Genomic DNA, 24,376 nt, shown 5'->3' with positions numbered 1-24,376 from the left:
GTGATAATTTTTATACTTGGGACAGAGATGAACTTCCCATTGGGAATGTCTTAAAGGTATGACAAGTGGTAAATTATTTGGTGGAGAAGGAGATGAGGGTGCTTTAGTTGGTGAATTATTCGATGGAGATGGAGGCAGAGATGAAGGAGATTCAATTGATGGATGATAGGTTGTTACTGGTGGAAGAGTAAATTAGGTTGCATCTATTAAAGTAGTACTTTGGGGCAATTTGAGACAAAATGGCTATATCCATTGGATTGGTGTCTTCTAATGGGAAAGAAAGAGTGAGTGGATTATCATTGTGCTTTTTGGAGATGCATGGAAAAATGTGTTTATGAAAAATTACATCACAACTCATATGAATTTTTGTCTATGAAGATAAAAAAATTTGTAATCCTTTTGACCAAATGAATAACCAATAAAGATTCCAAGAGTTGCTCTTTGAACAAACTTATATTTAATATAGACATTATGCCCAAAACATAAACAACCAAATGCATGAAAGAGTTGAAAACTGGTTGGCTTGTTGAACAATAATTCGGAATGTGTCTTATAGTTAAACACTTAATAAAGTGTTTGATTAATAAGAAATGTAGCTATGAGAATTCATTACCCTTAAAATTTAAGTGGTAAACCAACCTAAAAAAAAAAGTGCTCCAGCAATGTTTAGCATATGTCAATGTTTATGCTTTATAACACCATTTTGTTAAGGTGCATGGATGTAACTATGTTCACAAACAACTCCAAGGGAATGAAAAAAGGTAATGATGCACCATGAGAAATATCATCTACAATAGTGAGAAAAAAATTTGCACCATCCAAAAAAGAGGTTGTACAAGGCCCTCAAACTTCAACATGAATAAGGTCAAAATATCCATTTGTGAAGATTGAACTACTAAAAAAAGGTAGATAAGTTTGTTTTGCTAAAAGAAAAATAACACATAGACATTTATTTGAAAAATAAATATTTTGATTTATGCAAGAAAATTATTCATAGACATGTTGACTTGGATGACTAAGACGCCAATGCCAAATATCTACAATTGAGGTATTTGTGGTTGCAATAAAAGGAATAAATGCTAGGTTATTTTGATTGGTACCAAGGTAATAAAAAATATCATGCTTCTCAGTCAAGCCTATCACTTTCTCCATCACCAAATCTTGAAAAACAAAAAAAAAAGTGAGGAAAGAACATAAATGAACAATTAAGAGCCTTGGTTATTTTACTATCTGAAATGATATTACACTTGAGAGAAAAAGCATAGAAAACATTGTCCAAATGCATATCAGAATTAAATTTACAAAAACTTATGTGAGTTATAGGAACTTGATATTCATTGGGTAATTTTAATGGAAAACTTTAGTGATCATAAACATTTTTTAAAGATTCTAAATTATCATATTGTCAGTGCAAACTAAATAAATATTCTATTGATCATTTTGATGGAAAGAGAATCATGAAATTATACCAACAAAATTGATGAGGGACTAGAGGAATTTATTGAATTTGATTGTATTTGTTCATAAGTAAATGACAAGTTATAGTGTGAACCAAAATTAGATGTTTTTTGTCTATAACAACTGCAAGAGTTATGTATTAGGCTTAGCAAAGTCACCTTTTTGTTGAACATATTGGTCATGTTTTGAATCTCATTTTGTAGGCCAAAAATTGGGATCATAATTTATATTTTTTGGCTTCATATGACATTATGACTCATAATGACCATCCTTTTCGCAATAATCATATTGATAATGAAACTTTTTTTCTTGTGATCGATTTTTTGGTTTGAACTAGAGGAAGCAAAAACACTATGAGTTAAGGCTTCCATGGCTAATTTGTCTTGATAGCTTATTGGATTAATCATTTTGAAGGATCATTGCCTCTTTTCTTGCAAATTCAATGAATAGGCTTTAAATATAGATGGCAAAGAATTCATCATGAGAAGCTAGCTTCTTAAATGAATATTAAACTCATTGAGTCGCATTTGAAATTGAATAAGATGATCACATTCTTGATTATCAGTGAAATCTTTTATTGCACCACATGAACAAAACTTGATGAGTATTATAGATTTCCAACTCATTCTATAATCCATTTAATACTATGTAATAAGTGGCCACCGAGTTATTCTTTTGCAAATGATTCCATATGGCTGATTGAATCTTAAAAATTTGAGTAGCATTCTATTCAAAGAATTGATTATGAAGATTTGTCCACACATACGAAGTTTTTTTCATGAAGATTACACCATTGGCAATTTTTTTAGATACATAATTATGCAACCAAGATAAAATCATACTATTGCAATGGTTACAATGGTCATATGTAAGTAATGTTACATTCGATTCCTTGCTTTTTTATCAATGAATTGTCTCAACCATAGGTATAATTTAAAGACATTATAGTCATTTTACATGTTTATGCAAATGTATGATTAAGTTAATGTGAATCAAATGAAGTGTCGGTGAAATATATGTGTAAGGTAGTTGTGCGCAGGATGGGCAAGCTTATGTGTTAGTTGCCATATTAGCTAGAATGGATAAGTGCTATGTTTGAATCAGTTTAAGTGATGAACAGATGTGTGTGTGAGGCACACCCATGTTTATGAAGTTGCAACTGATAGTTTATCCCTATCTAGATTTGAGTTATCATGAAAGAGAAAAATAGAGAGATTATTAGATTAAATGGTTGTGATCGTTGTAATGTCTTAGGCAACCATGAATCCTCAAACTAAAGGCATTCGAGTAAATAGGATTTTTTCTACTCTTGTTTTGTGATGAGTTTAATGGTGGACTGAGGGCTCTTTCTATTACTGAAGTTATGTGTACGTGATTTTTGGTGGCATGGATTGGGATGTTTTGATGAAATTATTAAGAAAAAGTGGGTTGATCATGTTCTGCATTTTGGGCTTGATTCGATGAAGTAGGTATAAATATGATAATGCTAATATTATATAACTATGGCCTGAGAATGAGGTATCGATTTATTATGTGAATGATGAGTATGTTGGTTGCCTTATGAATAGAAATTCATAGTGACAATTATATATGTGATGCTGAATTTTGGATATGTTGTATTGCCTTTGTAGTTTAGGGATACATACCTAAGTTTAAGGACCTTATGGATGTGTAAGAGTATAGCCTTTGTATTGAAAGTTGTTGGAAATTTCGTAGGAACTAATCTAGGGTGCAAAATAAGTTTAAAGACCTTATTTGATTTTTTACATCACAAAAAAAAAAAAAAAACACCATTATCAACATATATCCATAACAATCTTACCTATAACAAGTTGATGCTATCCAATTTTGGTTCAGACACTATGTATTTTTTAGAGAAACCTTTTGAGTTTAAGAAGAACAAAAAAATGTGTAAGATTCATAGTGACCCTAGACAAGAAGACATTTTCCTTCCTAAGACAGTGCATTTCTTCTAGGTGACTAATCTTCTAACATCGTTAATATGGTCTACTTCTTCTGCTTGTACTTTCCAAACTTTGTTTACTCAGTTGGGTACAATTTATAATAACAATTATTAGAAACCTTTTTTCTTTTATTCTAACATCTTCTCTCATAAATTGAACAGTTTGAATAGATGGAAAAATTAACCATCCATGTTGCAAAAAAAAATCTAACTATATCTACATATACTTAGAACAAAATCTCCTCTCATAAATTGAACAGTTTATTGTCTTAGAGAAATAAATATAAAATTTACTCTACCATATAAACCAAATCTACTATTAAAAGTAAAGACTAAGTTCACAATTAAGCCATTTCACATATTTTCACAAAAAAAAATCAATTAGTTATGCATAACTTAATCACACCAAAACTAGATTTACAGAATTTTATCACAATTAGTTTGGATTTCATCCATTCAAACCAGGCAGTGGCAAATGGTTTTGTGAGTATATCAAATATTCTGTATTCTATGCTAACATATTGAATTATCATATTTTTTTTTGCTAACTATTCTCAAACATAATGCATATCAATTTCTATATGCTTAGTTCAATCGTAGGATACAAGATTTAAGGCCAATGCTTTTGTACTTTGATTATAATGCCAAATGACTATATTTATTACACAATTCATTTTTAGTTCTTCAAACATATTTTGTAACTAAACTACTACAGTGGTTGCTTGCTAAATGCCTTGTATTTTGACTCTATGAATGAGAGAGTTACAACTCTTTGTTTTTTTGAACTCTATTGAATGAGGTTATCACTAAGAAATGCACAGTATCCACTACTTGATCTCTTATCACCAATTTTCCTAACTCAATCAACATATGAATAAGCTTCCAACTTTAGAATAGGAATTGGCTTAAACATTAACCCATGGTTCATTGCTCCATTTATGTATTTTAATAGTTTTTACACCTCTGTCATTGTAGCTTGGTTGGTGGCTTCAAAAACTAACTCAGCTTGTTGATTGTAAAGCTAATGTCAAGTTTGGTTAAAGTCAAATAGTATAAGGCTCCTATTGTGCTTCTGTACAGTGTAAGATCCTCAAATGGTTCACTATCTTTTATGAAGAACTTAGATCTATCAGCTATTAGGGTTAGTATCACTTATCTTGGTTTTGACTAATAAATTAGCCACGTGTAAACAGTGAGTCTAAGTCTACCATAGGCCATCTATCTAGTCAATAAACTGTTTTCAACATAAACTAATACATGCGTCTTAATATGATCCTTTACCAAAATTTATAAGGTTGAGTTTGAAATTGAACCAACAAATCCTTTGCTTAACAAAACATTTTGTAGTTTATCAAACCATACCCTAAGGGCTTGTTTTAGTCCATATAAGGTCTTTGAAAGTTTACAAACATTATCAAGTCTAGTTGAATCTATAAAGCCCTTAGGTTAGGTCATGTACACATATTCACTTATCATCATTTAGGAAGGTATTAGTTATATCTATCTGATGAATTTTCCATTAATAGGTTATTGTCAAGATTATAAAGACTCTAACTATTGTTTGCTCAACGACAAGGTTGAATGTTTACAAGTAATCAACACTTGACATTTGTTGGAAACCCTTTGCTATCAATCTTGTTTTTAACTTCAACATGGACCCATCTAGTCTATACTTGGTTTTGAAAATACATTTACGTCTCACTACATTCATATTTGGGTTAAAAGGCATAAACAACTAGGTCTAATTATTGTAATAAGAATTTATTAATTTTGAATTAGGGTTTAAAAGTCCAAAATTTGGCTTAAAATTTTAAACTAGGGTTTTTAGGTTTTGCTTAATTTTAAAATTGGAATTTCAAAATTGATCCATTAAATTTAAAATTAGGGTTAAATAATTTCTAATTTTTGTAATTTGAGGTTGAATTTAAATCTGGATAATACAAATTTTGAATCGAGAGTAGTTTTTCAATTGAAATCAGACTCAAAAAGGGATCGTGTGTGGTTGCCTTCTTGTCATGATTTGTCGTGTAATTGGTGGCTTTTAGGCAACACCATCCATTGCCCACTAGCAAGAACCATCATAAATGATAGAATAAGACAGAACATGGGTCATCGGAGCTGTGAGAGTTTATTTAATCTTCTGTGTCCTTTTGACAATATTTAGAGTCACAGACACCAAACCACATATTGAAGACACTTGTGAAGCTTCCTTGCCAACTATTATATTTGCAATAACATGACAAGTTGAAAGAATAATTGAATTAATTACTTTACAATTTAATCATAAGAAAAATTTAACATAAACATGCCAACTTAATCAAACATAGTAACATTTTTATAACTAATAATCTTTTAACGGTATTTAACTAAAATAATATTTCAATTTTTCTTTTTTTATAACTACTAGATATATATCATAATTATGTATTCCTACGATGTTTACCAAACACAATGTTTATTTAAACCAAAAAATCTTTTGGATAATTTATTTTACTGGAAATATTTTATTCCGAGTAATAAAAGAGTACTTTAACCAAATATAATCTAAGTAAAATATTGTAATAACTACTCATGTCCACATAGAACTAGATCCGAACCAAGCTAACTTAGTCTCAGAAGGTTGCATGACTTGATTCAACTCAACTCTAATTCGCCTAGTTCGAATTCAAATCAAGTTCAAGTTATAAGAGTTGTCTCATTTTAAAAAAGAGCAGAACTTAAGTTGGGGGGTGCTTGATTTGGTTCAACTTGAGTTCAACTTGATTTCAACTTGATTTCAAAGTTGCAATCCGTATTTTGAATTTGTATATCAAGTTTTCGAATTTATAATTTAGATTAATAGTTTAAATTCGTATCTCACTCTCATAATAACGTTATTTTGTCAATGAGTCACAAACTTGAACCAAACTCTAAGACAATAGTTCAAATCACATATTCAAATTGATAGATCAAAATCAAAATGAAAATGAAAAGTAATAGTAATCATTAGATACTAAAAACAAGTGAATAAATTCTATAATTTTCATAAAAAGAGCATCCATATTCATGTACATTTTAACCAGGCTGTGGATTAACAACATTAGAAGACATGAACAACAAAAATAAAAATAAACAACAGAATAGATTGAAGCTAATATTGAAAAGACGCAACAGTATTGCCCGGCGAATGCCTCACATGTTTAAACACTGGAATTTGTGGGAAATTTAGCGCATCAAAAGCTCATACAATCAAAATAAAACGAAACACATGAAGCTAATCCATTCGTTCAGTAAACACATCCAGAAAATGAAAAGTTTCCTCTTGTAGACAAAGAATCTGTCTCTGCCGCTTCTTCACCTTGACTGATATTTGGCGTGAATTGTTGTTCACCAGGATTCCACCATGCATTACTCATTAACGGAAGATTTTGGTTTACTGAGAATCCACCATGAGCTATTGGCGGGGAATTGTCGTTCATCCAAATTCCACGATCAGTTACGGGCAGGAAATTGTCGCTCATCTGGATTCCATCATTACATTGCATTGACTCCTCATAGTTCATCCGAATTCCGCCATCAGTTATTGACAGGAGATTGTCGTTCATCTGAAGTCCATCATTACATTGCATTGTATCTTCATTGTCGTTCATCAACAAGTCTTCAATATTTTGCAAGGCCTGTTCAAGCTGATAGTTATTATTTGCTGTCATAACACCATTGTTCATGAAGAATTCGTCATCAATGATTGGCTGATTGTTGTTGATTGCTGTTATAACATCATTGTTCATGAAGAATTCTCCATCAATGATTGGCTGATTGTTGTTGTTTGCTGTGATAACATCATTGTTGTTCAAGTATCCACCAGGAAGGTTTAGCGGTAGATTGTCGTTCATCCAGAATTCACCATGAATGTTTGGCGGGACGTTCTTGTTCTCGTACATCAAGAATCCACCATTATATTGCACCTGATTCGTAGTGTTTGCCAGAATAACACAGGCACCATCTTCTTTTTCTTGTAGACAAATTTGTGCAACTGATCCGTAACCTTTCACATCCTTCTTTTTAATCTTACAAAGAACAAGATCACAACCCCAGTATGCACCCACCAAAGAAATCTCGTGCATGATCCACTTACAACTTCTGTACTTCTCAACCTTTTTCATCTTGAAAGAAAAGGTTTTCTTCACGCCGATAACATTATAGTTGTTATCTCTATCAAGAATTTCAATCCCTGAAGTTTCACCATGCCAAGTCCCTCCACCTGCTGTTCTAAAAACTCTTTTCCCTTTCTTCTTCAACCTAGTAAAACAATACCATATCTTTTCATCTGAAGCTTCGTCAAACAACTCCCACGGCGTGTTTTCACCATAAAGATCGCACTCTATAATCGGATTCCGTGGCAGTGGATCTCCTTTGACTCTTGCAAGTAGATATTTCACAAGTTCATCATCAAAAGGCTTGAAACGATACCCTACTGCCATCTCCATTCTACTTTCAAGAAAAATGATTTCCAAGGTTAAAATCCTATCAAACAACAAAGATTCAGAATTCTCTATTTGGTAGAAGGAGTGTTATTTATTATCTATGTATTATTAAGGATTGATCAATTGTCTAACTTAAGAGCCTTACTAAATTTTTTAGGCTTGCACACTTTTATTAGAATTCAAAATCTCAGTTGCTTAGTTGAAGTAAAAGAAATCTCTATTCTTGAAGTAGTTGTCATAATTATTAAAAAGCTTTATAATTATGTCTATCATATGTTTTAGTTATTAATTTTAATTAATGGATTTATCTTGTGTTATTATTATTATTATATATAAGAACTACATGAAGAATTTTCTAATTTTAATTTTAATTGGTCTTATAATTAAGTACAACCTCTTTATGAATACAGTAATTATAAAGTCTCGGAAATTTATCCGACTGCTACTGTACAGGACTTGCTTTGCTCCTGTTTCACTCCAAAGTTAACTGAACATGCTTCCAGCTGGTCAGTGTTAATTTATTATTTTAGAACTGGAATAATGAGTTTTAACTAGTCTATTAATCTATCCTCAATCTTGGTTTATGGGTATCCACTTTAGGATTTGAACGAAGATTATGTTATCTAGCTCGTCCATGCATGCGTGCAAATCCCCAACTAATTTCATAAGCATTATTACTTATTAGAATAGTTTAAAATTTCGTGCGTAAACAAAACTAAAAATTTCTAGATTTATGATCAATCTTATATGAAGTTCGATAAATCCTATATAATTTATAAAATTAAAAAAAATTTCAAAAAAAACCAGAAACACTAAATTTTGTATTGAAAAAAAATTAAACTTAAAAATGAATTTAAAATATTCTCTAAACCAATTTTTTTTTTTTTCCAAATAGCACAAACACCATCAAAATATTTCAAGATTTAACCGTTTTAGTCTCTAGAAAAATTTATCAATTTGTTATAATTTGTTAAATCATAAAAAAATTAAGAAACGTTAATATCATATTGTGATATCTTAAATACAATTTTTTTGAATATTTTATTGTATTATAAAATAGTAATTAAAATTAATAAAATCAGTATATGAACAAAGTATTGAAAATTTTAGGTTTATGTTTTTTTTTTAAATTTTATTAATAGATAAAATGAAATTTATAACAATATTTTCATTAATAAATAACTCAATTAAAGAATAATACTAATCTCACAAATGAAATTCAAAAATAATATTTTTAGATTTTACATACAACCATGCTATGGAACAAAGTTGTACAATCCAAACGCACTTGGACAACTTTTGTTACTTTTATTTATTATCAAACTCATAAAAATGAATTGTAAGAGTTAAAAAAAGTAATAAAATTAATAAATTCTAATCATATTTGTGCATGAATTGTATGGTGAGAAAAACTCTTCGAACAATATTTTTTCACTACTTCAAATCCATTTTTCAACAATGGCATTGCCTTCTTTAATAATGATAATCACAGGAGAAAAGTCTTAACATACGTAATAAGTTCTGGATTATCTACATAGAGTAAAATAAAAACAACAAAGGATCTATGATAAAGAGAAAATAAAGAGTGATCAATATGTGATTGAGTGAAACCAACATCAAGGAGTGCATGATAAAATGTAGCAAACTAATTGCGAGAAGCTTGTTTTAACTAATAAAGAGATTTTTAAGCTCACAAACCAAAAAGACTCCCTCTTTCATGGATGCTTGGGTGGCAAAGACCTATAAACTATCTTATCTAGCTCACCATGAAAAAAAAACATTTTGAGCATCAACTTGGTGTAAAGGCCAATTTTTAACTACAAAAATAGCCAATGAAACCCACACAGTCACCAACTTTGTCATAGGGGCAAATGTCTCATGATAATCAATCCCTTTAACTTGTGTAAAACCTTTAGCAACCAAATGAGCCTTTAGTTTCCTATGAGAAGGGAGTGAGACAAGGGACCAAGATTTAGTATCCTCCAACGCTTGAAGTTTAGTTTCCATGGCCTGTCTCCAGTCATGGAACTTAACAACTCAATTAAAAGAGGTGGGTTCAACATTAGAAGACAAAATACTAAGATATGCACAATAAAAAGAAGTAAATTGATGATAAGAAAGAAAATTTTCAAGAGGATATTGCATACTTGGAGATGGAGATTTAGATAAGAGTTGAACATGTGAGTAGTGATAATTTTTATACTTGGGACGATAATGAACTTTCCATTGGAAACGTCTTAAATGTATGACAAGTGGTAAATTATTTGGTGAAGAAGGTGATGGAGATGCTTTAGTTGGTGAATTATTCAATGGAGGAAGAGATGAAGGAGATTCAGTTGATGGATGATAGGTTATTAATGGTGGAAGAGTAGATCGGGTTGTATTTGTTAAAGTAGTATTTTGGGGCAACTGAGAGAAAATGGCAATATCAATTGGATTGGTGTCTTCTAATGGGAAAAGAAGAGTGAGTGGATTATCATTGTGCTTTTTGGATATGCATGGAAAAGTGCGTTCATGAAAAATTACATCACAACTCACATAATTTTTTGTCTGTGAAGATAAAAGAATTTGTAATCCTTTTGACCAAATGAATAATCAATAAAGAGTTGCTCTTTTATCAAACTTATGTTTAATATAAACATTATGTCCAAAACATAAACAACCAAATGCATGAAAGAGTTGAAAAGTGGTTGGCTTGTTGAACAATAATTCGGAAGGTCTCTTATAGTTAAACACTTAGGAAAGTGTTCGATTAATAAGATATGTAGCTATAAGAATTCATTACCCTTAAAATTTAAGTGGTAAACCAACCTTTAAAAAAAAAATGCTCCAACCATATTTAGCATATGTCAATGTTTATGCTTTATAACACCATTTTGTTGAGGCGCATGGATGTAACTATGTTCACAAACAACTCCAAAGGAATGAAGAAAGGTAATAGTGCACCATGAGAAATATCATTTATAATAGTAAGAAAAAATTTTGCACCATCCAAAAAAGAGGTTGTACAAGGCCCTCAAACATCAACATGAATAAGGTCAAAACATCCATTTGTGAAGATTGAACTACTAAAAAAGGTAGATAAGTTTCTTTTGCTAAAAGAAAAATAACACATAGACATTTATTTGAAAAATAAATACTTTGATCTATGCAAGAAAGTTATTCATAGACATGTTGACTTGAATGACTAAGACACCAATGCCAAATATCCATAATTAAGGTATTTATGGTTGCAACTAAGGGAATCAATGCTATGTTATTTTGACTAGTGTCAAGGTAATAAAAGCTATCATGCTCTTTAGTCAAGCCTATCACTTTCTCCATCACCAAATCCTGAGAAACAAAAAAAAAAAAGAAATAAATGAACAATTAAGAGCCTTGGTTATTTTACAATCTGAAATGATATTAAATTTGATAGAAAAAACATAGAAAACATTGTCCAAATGCATATGAGAATTAAATTTACAAAACCTACATGAGTCACAAGAACTTGATATCCATTGGGTAATTTTATTGGAAAACTTTAGTGATCATAAACATTTTTTAAAGATTCTAAATTATGAGTGATATTGTCAGTGCAACCTAAATAAATAATCTATTCATCATTTTGATGGAAAGAGAAACATGAAATTATACCAATAAAATTGATGAGGAGATTGGAGGAATTTATTGAATTTGGTTGTCTTTGTTCATGAGTAAATGGCAGGTTATGGTGTAAACCAAAATTAGATGTCCTTTGGCCTACAATAGCTGCAAGAGTTATGTATTGGGCTTAGCAAAGTCACCTTTTTGTTGCACATATTGGTCCTGTTTTGAATCTAATTTTGTTGGTCGAAAATTGGGATCATAATTTTTATTTTTTGGCTTCATATGACATTATGACTCATAATGACCATCCTTTTCACAATAATCATATTGATAATGAAGCTTATTTTCTTGTGATCGATTTTTTTGGTTTGAACTAAAGGAAGCAAAAGCACTATGAGTTAAGGCTTCCATGGCTAATTGGTCTTGATAGTGTATTAGAGTAATCATTTTGATGGATCATTGCCTCTTTTCTTGCAAATTCAATGAATAGGTTTTAAATATAGATGGTAAAGGATTCATTATGAGAAGTTGGCTTCTTAAATGAATATTAGACTCATTGAATCGCATTTGAAATTGAATAAGATGATCACATTCTTGAATGTCGTTGAAATCTTTTATTGCACCATATGAACAAAACTTGATGAGTATTATAGATTTCCAACTCATCCCATAATCCATTTAGTACTATGTAATAGGTGGCCATTGAGTTATTCTTTTGCAAATGATTATATATGGCTAGCTGAATCTTAAAAATTCGAGTTGCTTTCTATTGAGAGAATCGATTATGAAGATTTGTCCAAACATACAAAGCTTTCTTCATGAAGATTACACTATTGGCAATTTTTGTCGATACATAATTATGCAACCACGATAAAATCATGTTATTGCAATGATTACAATGGGCATATGTAAGTAATGTTACATTCGATTCCTTGCTTTTTTTATCAATGAATTGTTTCAACCACAGGTACAGTTTAAAGACTTTATAGTCATTTCACATGTTTATGCAAAATGTATGATTAAGTTAATGCGAATCAGATAAAGTATTGTGAAATTTATGTGTGGGGCAGTTATGCACAGGATGGGAAAGCTTATGGGTCAGTTGCGACATTAGCTAGAATAGATAAGTGCTATGTTTGGATGAGTTTAAGTGATGAACATATGTGTGTGTGAGGCATACCTTGTTTATAACGTTGCAATTGGTAGTTTATTCATATTTAGATCTATGAGTTATCATGAAAGAGACAAAGAGAGATTACTAGACTAAATGGTTGTGATCGTTGTAATGTCTTGGGCAGCCATGAATCCTCAAACTAAAGGCATCCAAGTAAATAAGATTCTTTTTACTCTTGTTTTGAGATAAGTTTAATGGTGGACTGAGGGCTCTTTCTATTACTAAAATTATATGTACATGATTTTTGGTGGTATGGGTTAGGATGCTTTGATGAAATTATTGAGAAAAAGTGGGTTGATCATGTTCTTCATTTTGGGCTTGATTTGATGAATTAGGTATAAATATGATGATGTCAATATTATATGACTGTGGCCTAAGAATGAGGTATTGATTTATTATGTGAATGATGAGTATATTGATTGCCTTATGAATAGAAATTCATAGTGATAATTATATATGTGATGCTAAATTTGGAATATGTTGTATTGTCTTTGCAGTTTGGGGATAGATACCTAAGTTTAAAGACCTTATGGATGTGTAAAAGTATAGGCTTTGTATGGAAAGTTGTTGGAAATTTCGTAAGAATTGATCTAAGGTGCGAAATAAGTTTAAGGACCTTATTTGATTTTTCACATCAAAAAAAGAAAAAAAAATACCATCATCAACATAGATCCATAACGATCTTACCTATAACAAGTTGATACCGTCCAATTTTGGTTCAGACACTTTGTGTTTTTTAGAGAAACATTTAGAGAGTTTGAGAAGAATGAAAAAAAGTGTAAGATTCAAAGTAACCCTAGGCAAGAAAATATTTTCCTTCCCAAAACGGTGTGTTTCTTCTAGGTGACTAATCTTCTAACATCGCTAATATGGTCTACTTCTTCTGCTTATACTTTCCAAACTCTGTTAACTCAGTTAGGTACAATTTATAATAACAGATTATTACAAACCTTTTTTCTTTCATTCTAGCATCCCCTCTCATAAATTGAACGGTTTGACTAGATGGAAAAATTAACCATCTATGTTGCAAAAAAAAAAAATCTAACCATATCCACGTATCCTTAGAACAATATCTCCTCTCATAAATTGAACAGTTTATCATCTTAGAGAAATAAATAAAAAAATTACCCCTACCATATAAAACAAACCTGCTATTAAGAGTAAAGACTAAGTTCATAATTAAGTCATTTTACATATTTTCACAAAAAAAAAAAAAAAAATCAATTAGTTATGCATACCTTAATCATATCAGAGCTAGATTTACAACATTTTATCACAATTAGTTTGGATCTCATCCATTCAAACCTGGCAGTGGCAAACGGTTTTGTGAGTATATCAAGTATTTAGTATTCTATGCTAACGTATTGAATTAACATATTTTTTGTTGCTAACTACTCTCAAACATAATGCGTATCAATTTCTATATGCTTAGTTCAATTGTAGAAAACAAGATTTGAGGGCAATGCTTTTGTACTTTGATTATCATGCCAAATGACTATATTTATTACACAATTCATTTTTAGTATTCAAACATATTTTGTAACCAAACTACTATAGTGGTTGTTGGGCTAAATGTCCTGTATTTTGACTCTATGGATGAGAGACTTACAACTCTTTGTTTTTTTGAGCTCTATTGAATAAGGTTATCACCAAGAAATGCACAGTATTTACTAGCTGATCTCCTGTCACTAGACCTGGCCACGGTTCATGAACCGCCAGTTTCGGTTCGGAACCACCGATTCACGGTTCGAAAATATAAGAACTCTGAACCGAAACCGTAACAGGATGGTTCGTCTACGGTTCAGAACCGTCGATTTCGGTTCATGGCCCCGGTTCGGAACCGATGGTTTCGGTTCGAAACCGATATTGAACCGTCAATTCTAATACATGATCTTGATTTAATTTTTAAATTATTAATTACAATAATTGAAATTTAAAAGAAAGGCTTGGACTTAATTTTTCAATTAAACTTCCTACGTATCTTCTTGGGGTTTAGAAGAATCAAAACCTACGTAGTTCTCTTACCTTTGCATATCTAATAGCTGGCAGTACCCCCTTACCTTATCATTCGCCTCCACTATCTTGAGTATTATTTCCCGTCGTCATCGAACTATCCGTAGTTAAATCAAGCGATTCTTCATTGAAGTCCACTTTCATTTCTTGTTGTCGTAATTCGGCTCTTGTCCAATCGTCCACGCATACTTGAGCTTCAATAGATTCGGGAGCCAAACTTGATCGTCTCTCATCCAATATATTACCCCCTTGACTAAAAGCTTGTTCTACTGCGACAGTTGATACCGGTGCTGCTAGAACTTGTTTAGCAATAGTTGTCAATATTGAAAAAGTTGATGTGTGTCGACTCCACCATTCTAAAACTGGAAAGTCTTTACCTACATTGCTGTCATCAAACTCAAAAATAGTAGTTAAATAAATATCAAGCTCCGAGGTGGAGCCTAATATTCCTCTTGGTCTTTTGCCCCTTTGCATCATAATACGATCACCATAGCTCATATTTTGGGTTGATGATGGGGCAATAGGTGGTAGAGAGGAAGAAGAACCACCATAAATTAATGCATATTCAGCATAAATTTCTTTAATTAAATTCATAATATTAGTTATAGTTAATGGAATATTAACTTCATCTAATTGCAAACATTCATAATATAATGTCAAATAATCTGTAACACCATCTAATTTAAATCTAGGATCAAAAAAACATGCAACAAAAAAAAGTTCTGGAATTATTTTATAGTAATTTAACCATTTTGTTTTCATTAAAGAAACAACTTCTTGTAAAATAATATCTTGTTCGGCTTCTTGTAAAGTTCCAATAATATTAACAGCTTCATTTAAAAATAAATGAGAAGTGGGATAATAAACCCCACTTAAAGTATATGTTGCATTATTAAAATTTCTTAATATATTTAAAATTTTTGAACAAATATCCCAATGTTGGGGATATAATATAATTTGTGGCATATTTTGTGAAATAAATGAGCATAATAAATCCTTATAATCAAATGACTCGTTGAGTAATTCATATGTTGAATTCCAACGAGTCGGCACATCTTTAGGAAATCTTTTTGGTCTTTTATTATGTTGTTTACAAAATTTACCCCATTCTTTCATAATTTGGGGATGTGTCCATAAATATGAAATTGCTATTTTTATTGGACTAATAAAATTTTTAAGACATTCTAAACCATCTTGTACACATAAATTTAACACATGACATGCACATCTAATATGAAAAAATCTACCACCTAAATTAGGTCTACAAATATCAATTAAATTATTTATTGAGGCAGTATTTGAACGTGCATTATCAAATGAAATTGAAAAAATTTTATAAAGTAATTTATATTCTTCTAATATTCCTTTAATTATTCTATAAATATTATCAGCCGTATGTCGTTCATCAAACACCCTAAATGATAAAATTCTTTTTTGTAATAGAAAATCATCATCTATCCAATGACAAGTTATACCCATATAAGAGTGAACTTGCCAATGGTCACTCTAAACATCACTACATAGAGATACACGTCCATTAAAATTTGTAAAAAATTGAATTAACTCTTTTTTTTGTTTTTTATATAAACTAAATAATGTTCTTTTTAATGTATTTCTTGGAATAGTTTTATATGCAGGATTTAATGCAGTTTTACAATAATTATTAAAACCTAAATTTTCACCAAAACTAAATGCTAAGTGATCTATTGCTACCATTTTTGTAAATTCTTCTTTACTTTTATTATCACTATACATAAATAAAGATTTGTGTGTAGAAGAACCATACCCGGTTATTTGTGTTTGGCCTCGACTTTATCCCATTTTTTCCAGATGTTTTGACTCCAAGTGCCTTTTGAATGTCCCGTATCCACCTCCTTGTTTGAATTTGTAAATTTGCCTACAATAATTGCAAGCAACATCAAAATTACCATCTTCCTTTTGTATTTTCTTGAAATGAATTTTGAAAATATCGGATGTAGGAATTTTTTGAGATTGTTGTTTCATCTCCATCTGTTGTTGATGTTGTTGTTGTTGCTCCACCTCTTCATATTGGTTTTCACTTTCTTGTGAATGAAAATCATCTATAAATTGATTTTCATTCACATTTGATATATGTGAATATTGACCAAATCTTCGTGAACCGGAAGAATTTCCACTACTTGCCATTTTTTAATAATAAATGAAATTAATTATATAAATAAATTATATGATTAATTATAAAAGATAATAAAAAAATAATAAATAAAATTAATTATAGAAATAAATTCTATAATTAATTATGAATTGTATAAAAAAAATTGAAATTGAAATTAATAAAAAATTAAGAAAGAATTTAATTAAATTTAAGAAAATTTAATTGAATTGAAAGACTGAGATAATATTAAGAGTTTAAAGAATGAGAATGAGAGTTTGAAGGATTGAGTGAGAGAGTAGAGAGAGATTGAGATTTGAGAGAATAAAATTTAAAGTGATATATATAGAAAAAAACTTTTTTTTAAAAAATTAAAAATAGGGGGGGTGAATGAAATTCCAAAAAATTGCAGGGGACCGACGGTCCCCTGCAACTTCACTGAAAATTGCAGGGGACCGTTGGTCCCCTGCAAATTTCCTTCAAAAGGCAACGGTTCCCTGCGCAGGGAACCGTTGCCTTTTTTAATAAAATTAAAAAAAAATCAAAAAATTTTCAAATTTTTTTCGGTTCAGCACAGTAAACTGCCGGTTCATAAACCGGTTTGAACCAGCGGTTCCACGGTTTCAATTTATGTGAACCGGAACCGAACCATAGAGCCACGGTTTCAGTTCCGGTTTAGCCCGGTTTCGAGTCTGCCGGTTCCGATTCCGGGTTTAGCCAGGCCGGTTTCGGTCCGGTTCACGGGCCAAACCGGCCCGTGGCCAGGTCTACCTGTCACCAATTTTCCTAACTGAATCAACATATGAATCTGTTTCCAACTTTATAATAAGAATTGGCTTAAACATTAACCCATGGTTCATTGCTTTTTTTATGTATCTTATTAGTCTTTTACACCCCTATCATTGTAGCTTAGTTGGTGCCTTAAAAAACAAACTCAGTTTGTTGACTGTACAGCTACTGTCAAGTTTGGTTAAAGTCAAATAGTATAAGGCCCTTATTGTGCTTCTATACAATGTAAGATCCTCAAATGATTCACTATCTTCTATGAAGAGCTTGGATCCATCAACCATTAGGGTTTAGCATCACTCATCTTGGTTTTGACTAATAAATTAGCCACGTTCTTTAACTATGATTGGTGTATACCCTTATTTGATCTATGTACCTCGATTCCCAAAAAGTAATTTAACCCCCCACCCCCCCCCCCCCCCCCCCCCCCAAGTTTTTAAGTGTAAACTGTGAGTCTAAGTCTACCATAAACCATCTATCTAGTCAATAAAATGTTTTCGACATAAGCTAATACAAACACCATAATCTGATCCTTTACCAAAATTTATAAGCTTGAGTTTGAAATTGAACTAACAAATCCTTTGTTTAACAAATCATTTTTTCTTTTATCAAACCATACCCTAGGGGCTTGTTTTAGTCCATATAAGGTCTTTAAAAGTTTACAAAAATTATCAAGTCTAGTTGAATCTATAAAGCCCTTAAGTTAGGTCATGTACACATATTCACTTATCACCATATTTAGGAAGGTATTAGTTATATCTATTTGATGAATTTTCCATCAATAGGTCATTGCCAGGATTATAAAGACTCTAACTATTGCTACTCAACTACAAGGTTGAATGTTTACAAGTAATCAACACTTGATGTTTGTTGGAAACTTTTTGCCATCAATCTTGCTTTTAACTACAACATGGACTCATTTGATCTATACTTGGTTTTGAAAATACATTTATGTCTCACTACATTTATATTTGGGTTACCTCTCCCTTTCTGTCTTCTTCGTTTCTATTTATAAGTGGTTTAGTTGGGGCTTAGTTTTGTTTTGATAATTTAAGCATGAAGTTGCAAAAAGCTTTTTTATCTAGCATTACGACAGCCTTAATTGGTTATACCTATTAATTTTTTCTTTTTTAAAGATTTTGTTGTGTTTGCATGAAGTGCTTCGGGACAAAAAGTGAAAAAAAAAAAGTTTCGGGCAAATTCAACACTATTACAAGAACTTTCAAAGTGGTAAACTTGATCTTGAATTACAAGAAATATATTAAATTTACAAGAAGATTAAAACTTATATTATATAAAATCAATTGATTTATATTAAGATTCAATTCATAATACTAATGTAAGATTTTTAATCTTTAACACTCTCACTTATGTCACTTAGACTATTATACTCATCGTTTAATTCAGACGATTTTTGGTTAAAGGTTTTATTACTTGTTTCTAGGAACATTTTAGATTGTTAAATTTATTGTTTGTCAAAAATATATTCGCATGTAAATATGAAAATTGAAACTCATATTACACAAAATCAATTGGCTTGTGTTAAAATCTAATTCACACACTTAATTATGTATTTAACTAAAATAATATTTCAATTTTTTTTTTTTTATAACTACTAGCTACATAACATAATTATGTATCCTTACCATGTTTACCAGACAATGTTTATTTAAACCAAAAAATCTTTTAAATAATTTATTTTATTAGAAATATTTTATTACGAGTAATAAAAGAGTACATTAACCAAATGTAATCTAAGTAAAATATTGTAATAACTGTTTATGTGCATATAGGACTAGATTCGAACCAAGCTAACTTAGTCTCAGAAGCTTACTTGATTTGATTCAACTCAACTCTAATTTAGTTAGTTCTAATTCAAATCAAGTTCAAGTTATAAGAGTCGTCTCGTTTTAAAATGAGCAAAACTTATATTAGGGTGTGTTTGATTTGGTTCAACTTGAGTTCAATTTGATTTTAAAGTTGCAATCCATATTTTGAATTTGTGTATCAAGTTTTTCTCAGATTTATAATTTAGATTCATAGTGCAAATTCATATCTTACTCTCATAATGAAGTCATTTTGTTAATGAGTTACAAACTTAAACTAAACTCTGAGGCACGAGTTCAAATCACAAAATCAAACTATAAATTCAACCTAAACTCAAATCGAATTAATTTTTATTTGAGTTATACTTTATGTGAAACATTTTATTCAAGCCAAAGAAAATACCCACACACACGTGCATAGATATACACACGCATGACCCTTGTTCATGCTAGTCGGCAAGCAATCAAGTAAACCCTCATTTGGATTCATAAAAAAATCCTTTCAGATCAAAATCAAAATAAGAAAGAATAGTAATCATTAGATACTAAATACAAGTGAATAAATTCTATAATTTTCATAAAAAGAGCATCCATATTCATGTACATTTCACACAGGCTGTGGATAAACAACATTAGAAGACATGAACAACAAAAATAAAAATAAACAACAAAATAGATTGAAGCTAATATTGAAAAGACGCAACAGTATTGCCTGGCGAATGCCTCACATGTTTAAACACTGGAATTTGTGGGAAATTTGGTGCATCAAAAGCTCATACATTCAAAATAAAACGAAACACATTAAGCTAATCCATTCGTTCAGTAAACACATCCAGAAAATGAAAAGTTTCCTCTTGTAGACAAAGAATCTGTCTCTGCCGCTTCTTCACCTTGACTGATATTTGGCTTGAATTGTTGTTTACCAGGATTCCACCATGTATTACTCATTAACGGAAGATTGTGGTATACTGAGAATCCACCATGAGCTATTGGCGGGGAATTGTTGTTCATCCAAATTCCACGATCAGTTACGGGCAGGAAATTGTCGCTCATCTGGATTCCATCATTACATTGCATTGACTCCTCATAGTTCATCCGAATTCCACCATCAGTTATTGACAGGAGATTGTCGTTCATCTGAAGTCCATCATTACATTGCATTGTCTCTTCATTGTCGTTCATCAACAAGTCTTCAATATTTTGCAAGGCCTGTTCAAGCTGATAGTTATTATTTGCTGTCATAACACCATTGTTCATGAAGAATTCGTCATCAATGATTGGCTGATTGTTGTTGTTTGCTGTTATAACATCATTGTTCATGAAGAATTCTCCATCAATGATTGGCTGATTGTTGTTGTTTGCTGTGATAACATCATTGTTGTTCAAGTATCCACCAGGAAGGTTTAGCGGTAGATTGCCGTTCATCCAGAGTTCACCATGAATGTTCGGCGGGACATTCTTGCTCTCGTACGTCAAGAATCCACCATTATATTGCACCTGATTCGTAGTGTTTGCCGGAATAACACAGGCACCATCTTCTTTTTCTTGCAGACAAATTTGTGCAACTGATCCGTAACCTTTCAGATGCTTCTTTTTAATCTTACAAAGAACAAGATCACAACCCCAGTATGCACCCACCAAAGAAATCTCGTGCATGATCCACTTACAACTTCTGTACTTCTCAACCTTTTTCATCTTGAAAGAAAAGGTTTTCTTCACACCGATAACATTATAGTTGTTATCTCTATCAAGGATTTCAATCCCTGAATTTTCACCATGCCAAGTCCCTCCACCTGCTGTTCTAAAAACTCTTTTCCCTTTCTTCTTCAACCTAGTAAAACAATACCATATCTTTTCATCTGAAGCTTCGTCGAACAACTCCCACGGCGTGTTTTCACCATAAAGATCGCACTCTATAATCGGATTCCGTGGTAGTGGATCTCCTTTGACTCTTGCGAGTAGATATTTCACAAGTTCATCATCAAAAGGCTTGAAACGATACCCTACTGCCATCTCCATTCTACTTTCAAGAAAAAAGATTTCCAAGGTGAAAATCCTATCAAACAACAAAGATTCAGAACTTTCTATTTGATAGAAGGAGTGTTTTCTATTATCTATATATTATTAAGGATTGATCAATTGTCTAACTTAAAAGTAACACCAAATTTTTTAGGTTTGCAAACTTTTGTTAGAATTCAAAATCTCGATTGCTTTGTTGAAGTGAAAGAACTCTCTATTCTTGAAATACTTGATAATTATTAAAAGGCTTCATAATTATGTCTTACATATCTTTTAGTTATTAATTTTAGTTAATGGATTTATCTTGTGTTATTATTATATATAAGAACTACATGAAGAATTTTCTAATTTTACTATTAATTGATCTTATAATTAAGTACATCCTCTTTATAAATACAGTAATTATAAAGTCTCCAAAATTTATCCAACAGTAATTTATCCTACTACTACTACTGTACAAGACTTGCTTTGCTCCTGTTTCAGTCCAAAAATAACTGAACATGCTTCCAGTTGATCACTGTTAGTTTATTATTATCATCTTTAAGAATTGGAATAATGAGTTTTAACTAGTCTATTAATCCTTCCTTAATCTTGGATTAAGGAAAGCCATTGGATCTAACACATATTTACACTGTATTATCTCTATTCTATGAATTTTATAAAATTTTACACAAATAAGAACTCTATGAAACTTGACAGAGTCAAAGAAGACATATTAATCGTTTACTAAAATAATATAAACAATAACTTGATTCAAACAAGATAATGAAAGATATTCTAACGTGCTGTGCCATTTTCGGTTGTTGGAAACCATGAAAATCGTCGAAAATCCGGTCGACAGTGTGATGATAGTGGGGCAGGGGAAAATTTTGAATTTTCCCTTGTTTTTGAACAGTGATTTCACAGTGGAAACAGGGAAAATTTATTGGGTTTATATATGGGCAGTTTCGACATTTCATAAAAAGTTGGGCATTTTTGCTTTAATCTGAATTTTTTAGACAATTTCGCTTAAACCCCCTTACTTTTGCCTATTTTTTATAATTTCCCTAATAATTACCTTAATGGCAGAGTCAAAGAAGATCATGTACATTGCCAACCATTTTCAGATTTGGTAGTTCAAGTTTCTAGAAATTATAAATTAAAAAAATGTGGTTTAAATAAAAAAAGTTAAGCTTAAAAATAATATAAAAACCTTTCTCAAACTAATTTCTTTCACAATTCAAAAACACAACTAAAATTTTCTAGATTTTATGATCAATCTAGAAATAATATAAAAACCTTTTATAATTTTTTATGATTTAAAAATATTCTCTAGACCAATTTTTTTTTTTCAAATGGCACAAACACTGTCAAAATATTTCAAGATTTAACTTTGTAAATTTCTAGAAAAATTTATGAATTTGTTATAACTTGTCAAATCATAAAAAACTATAAAAGGTTAATATCATAGTGTGATATCTTAAATACAATTTTTGGAATATTTTATTGTACTTTAAAATAGTAATTCAAATTAATAAAATCAGTATATAAGCAAACTATTGAAAATTTTATGTTTTTTTTTAATTTTATTAATAGATAAAATAAAATTTATGATAACATTTTCATTAATAAATAACTCAATTAAAAATATTACTAATCTCATAAATAAAATTCAAAAATAATATTTTTAAATTTTACATACAACCATGCTATGGAATAAAGTTATACAATCCAAATGAACCTAGACAACTTCTCTAACTTTTATTTATTATATAACTCATAAAAATGAATTGTAATAGTAAAAAATAGTAATAAAATTAATAAATTCTATACCATATTTGTACATGAATTGTATGGTGAGAAAAACTATTCCAACAATATTTACTGCAAGTCCTTTTTTTCAATAATGTCACTGTCTCTTTTAATAATGATAATTTCAAGAGAAAAATCTTAACTTGCACAATGACTTCTAGGGGCGTTTGGTTTGGGTAATGTTTGATTACTAAAATAGAAATATTATCTTGAAGATAGATTACTTAGAAGATTATTGGGTATAAATGATTACTATGTTTGATAAAATTTGATAGGTATAAATAATTATTGTGTTTGGTTAAAGGTAATAAAAGATTACTAGTAAATTATTTTACTTAAATGCCCTTAAATATAATTATTTTTAAATATTTTTATATTATTTATCATATTAATTAAAAATAAATTTATTTTTATCTCAAAAAATTAATAAATAATAATTTTTCTATAATAAACTCAAGATTACCCCAATAATCTTTAAATACCTAAGGTGAAGGTGGTAATCAGATTACCACCTATATTACCTGCTACATCAGCATTGGTAATAGAAGATTATTGTAATCTTTTATTACTAACCAACCAAACAAGGGAATAAAAGATAGATTACTAAGGTAATCTTAAAAACCCTCAACCAAACGCACCCCTAGATTATTCCCAGTAAGTAGCATGTCATTTATATAGAGTAAAATAAAAACAACAAAGGATCAATGGCTATAAAAAAATAAAGAGTGATCAATATGTAATTGAGTGAAACCAACATCAAGGAGTGCATGACAAAATGTGGCAAACCAATTGTGAGGAGCTTGTTTTAACCCATAAAGAGATTTTTAAGCTCACAAACCAAAGAGACTCTTGCTTTCATGGAAGCTTATGTGGCAAAGACATATAAATTGCCTCATCTAGCTCACCATAAAGAAAAAGCTTTTAGAACATCAACTTGGTGTGAAGGCCAATTTTTAACTACAACAATGGCTAATAAAACCCACACAATCACCAACTTTGCCATAGAGGCAAATATCTCATGATCATCAGTCCCTTCAACTTATGTAAAAACTTTAGCAACCAACTGAGTCTCGGGTTTTATTATCCTCCAAAGCTCAAAATCTAGTTTCCATAGCCTGTCTCCACTCATGGAACTTAACAACTCAGTTAAAAAAGGTAGGTTCA

General features: G+C 30.6%; 2 protein-coding genes across 2 annotated transcripts; both read right to left on the bottom strand.

The window, feature by feature from the left end:
* Window positions 1–6,687: 6,687 nt before the first annotated feature.
* LOC123223976 (NAC domain-containing protein 53-like) lies at window positions 6,688–7,887 on the bottom strand. The gene has a single exon (XM_044647466.1). The coding sequence runs from the start codon at window positions 7,885–7,887 to the stop codon at window positions 6,688–6,690; it is 1,200 nt and encodes a 399-aa protein (XP_044503401.1).
* Window positions 7,888–20,221: 12,334 nt separating this feature from the next.
* Window positions 20,222–21,421, bottom strand: LOC123223975 (NAC domain-containing protein 1-like). Its single transcript, XM_044647465.1, has one exon. The coding sequence runs from the start codon at window positions 21,419–21,421 to the stop codon at window positions 20,222–20,224; it is 1,200 nt and encodes a 399-aa protein (XP_044503400.1).
* Window positions 21,422–24,376: the final 2,955 nt, after the last annotated feature.

This window comes from Mangifera indica, chromosome 8 (assembly GCF_011075055.1).
Source record: "Mangifera indica cultivar Alphonso chromosome 8, CATAS_Mindica_2.1, whole genome shotgun sequence".
NCBI lineage: Eukaryota > Viridiplantae > Streptophyta > Magnoliopsida > Sapindales > Anacardiaceae > Mangifera > Mangifera indica.
This window is presented reverse-complemented; position numbering and strand designations above follow the sequence as displayed.

What these genes read in the sequence shown, in the direction of transcription:
- LOC123223976 (XM_044647466.1), bottom strand. Translation starts at nt 7,887, where the DNA reads ATGGAGATGGCAGTAGGGTATCGTTTCAAGCCTTTTGATGATGAACTT.
- LOC123223975 (XM_044647465.1), bottom strand. Translation starts at nt 21,421, where the DNA reads ATGGAGATGGCAGTAGGGTATCGTTTCAAGCCTTTTGATGATGAACTT.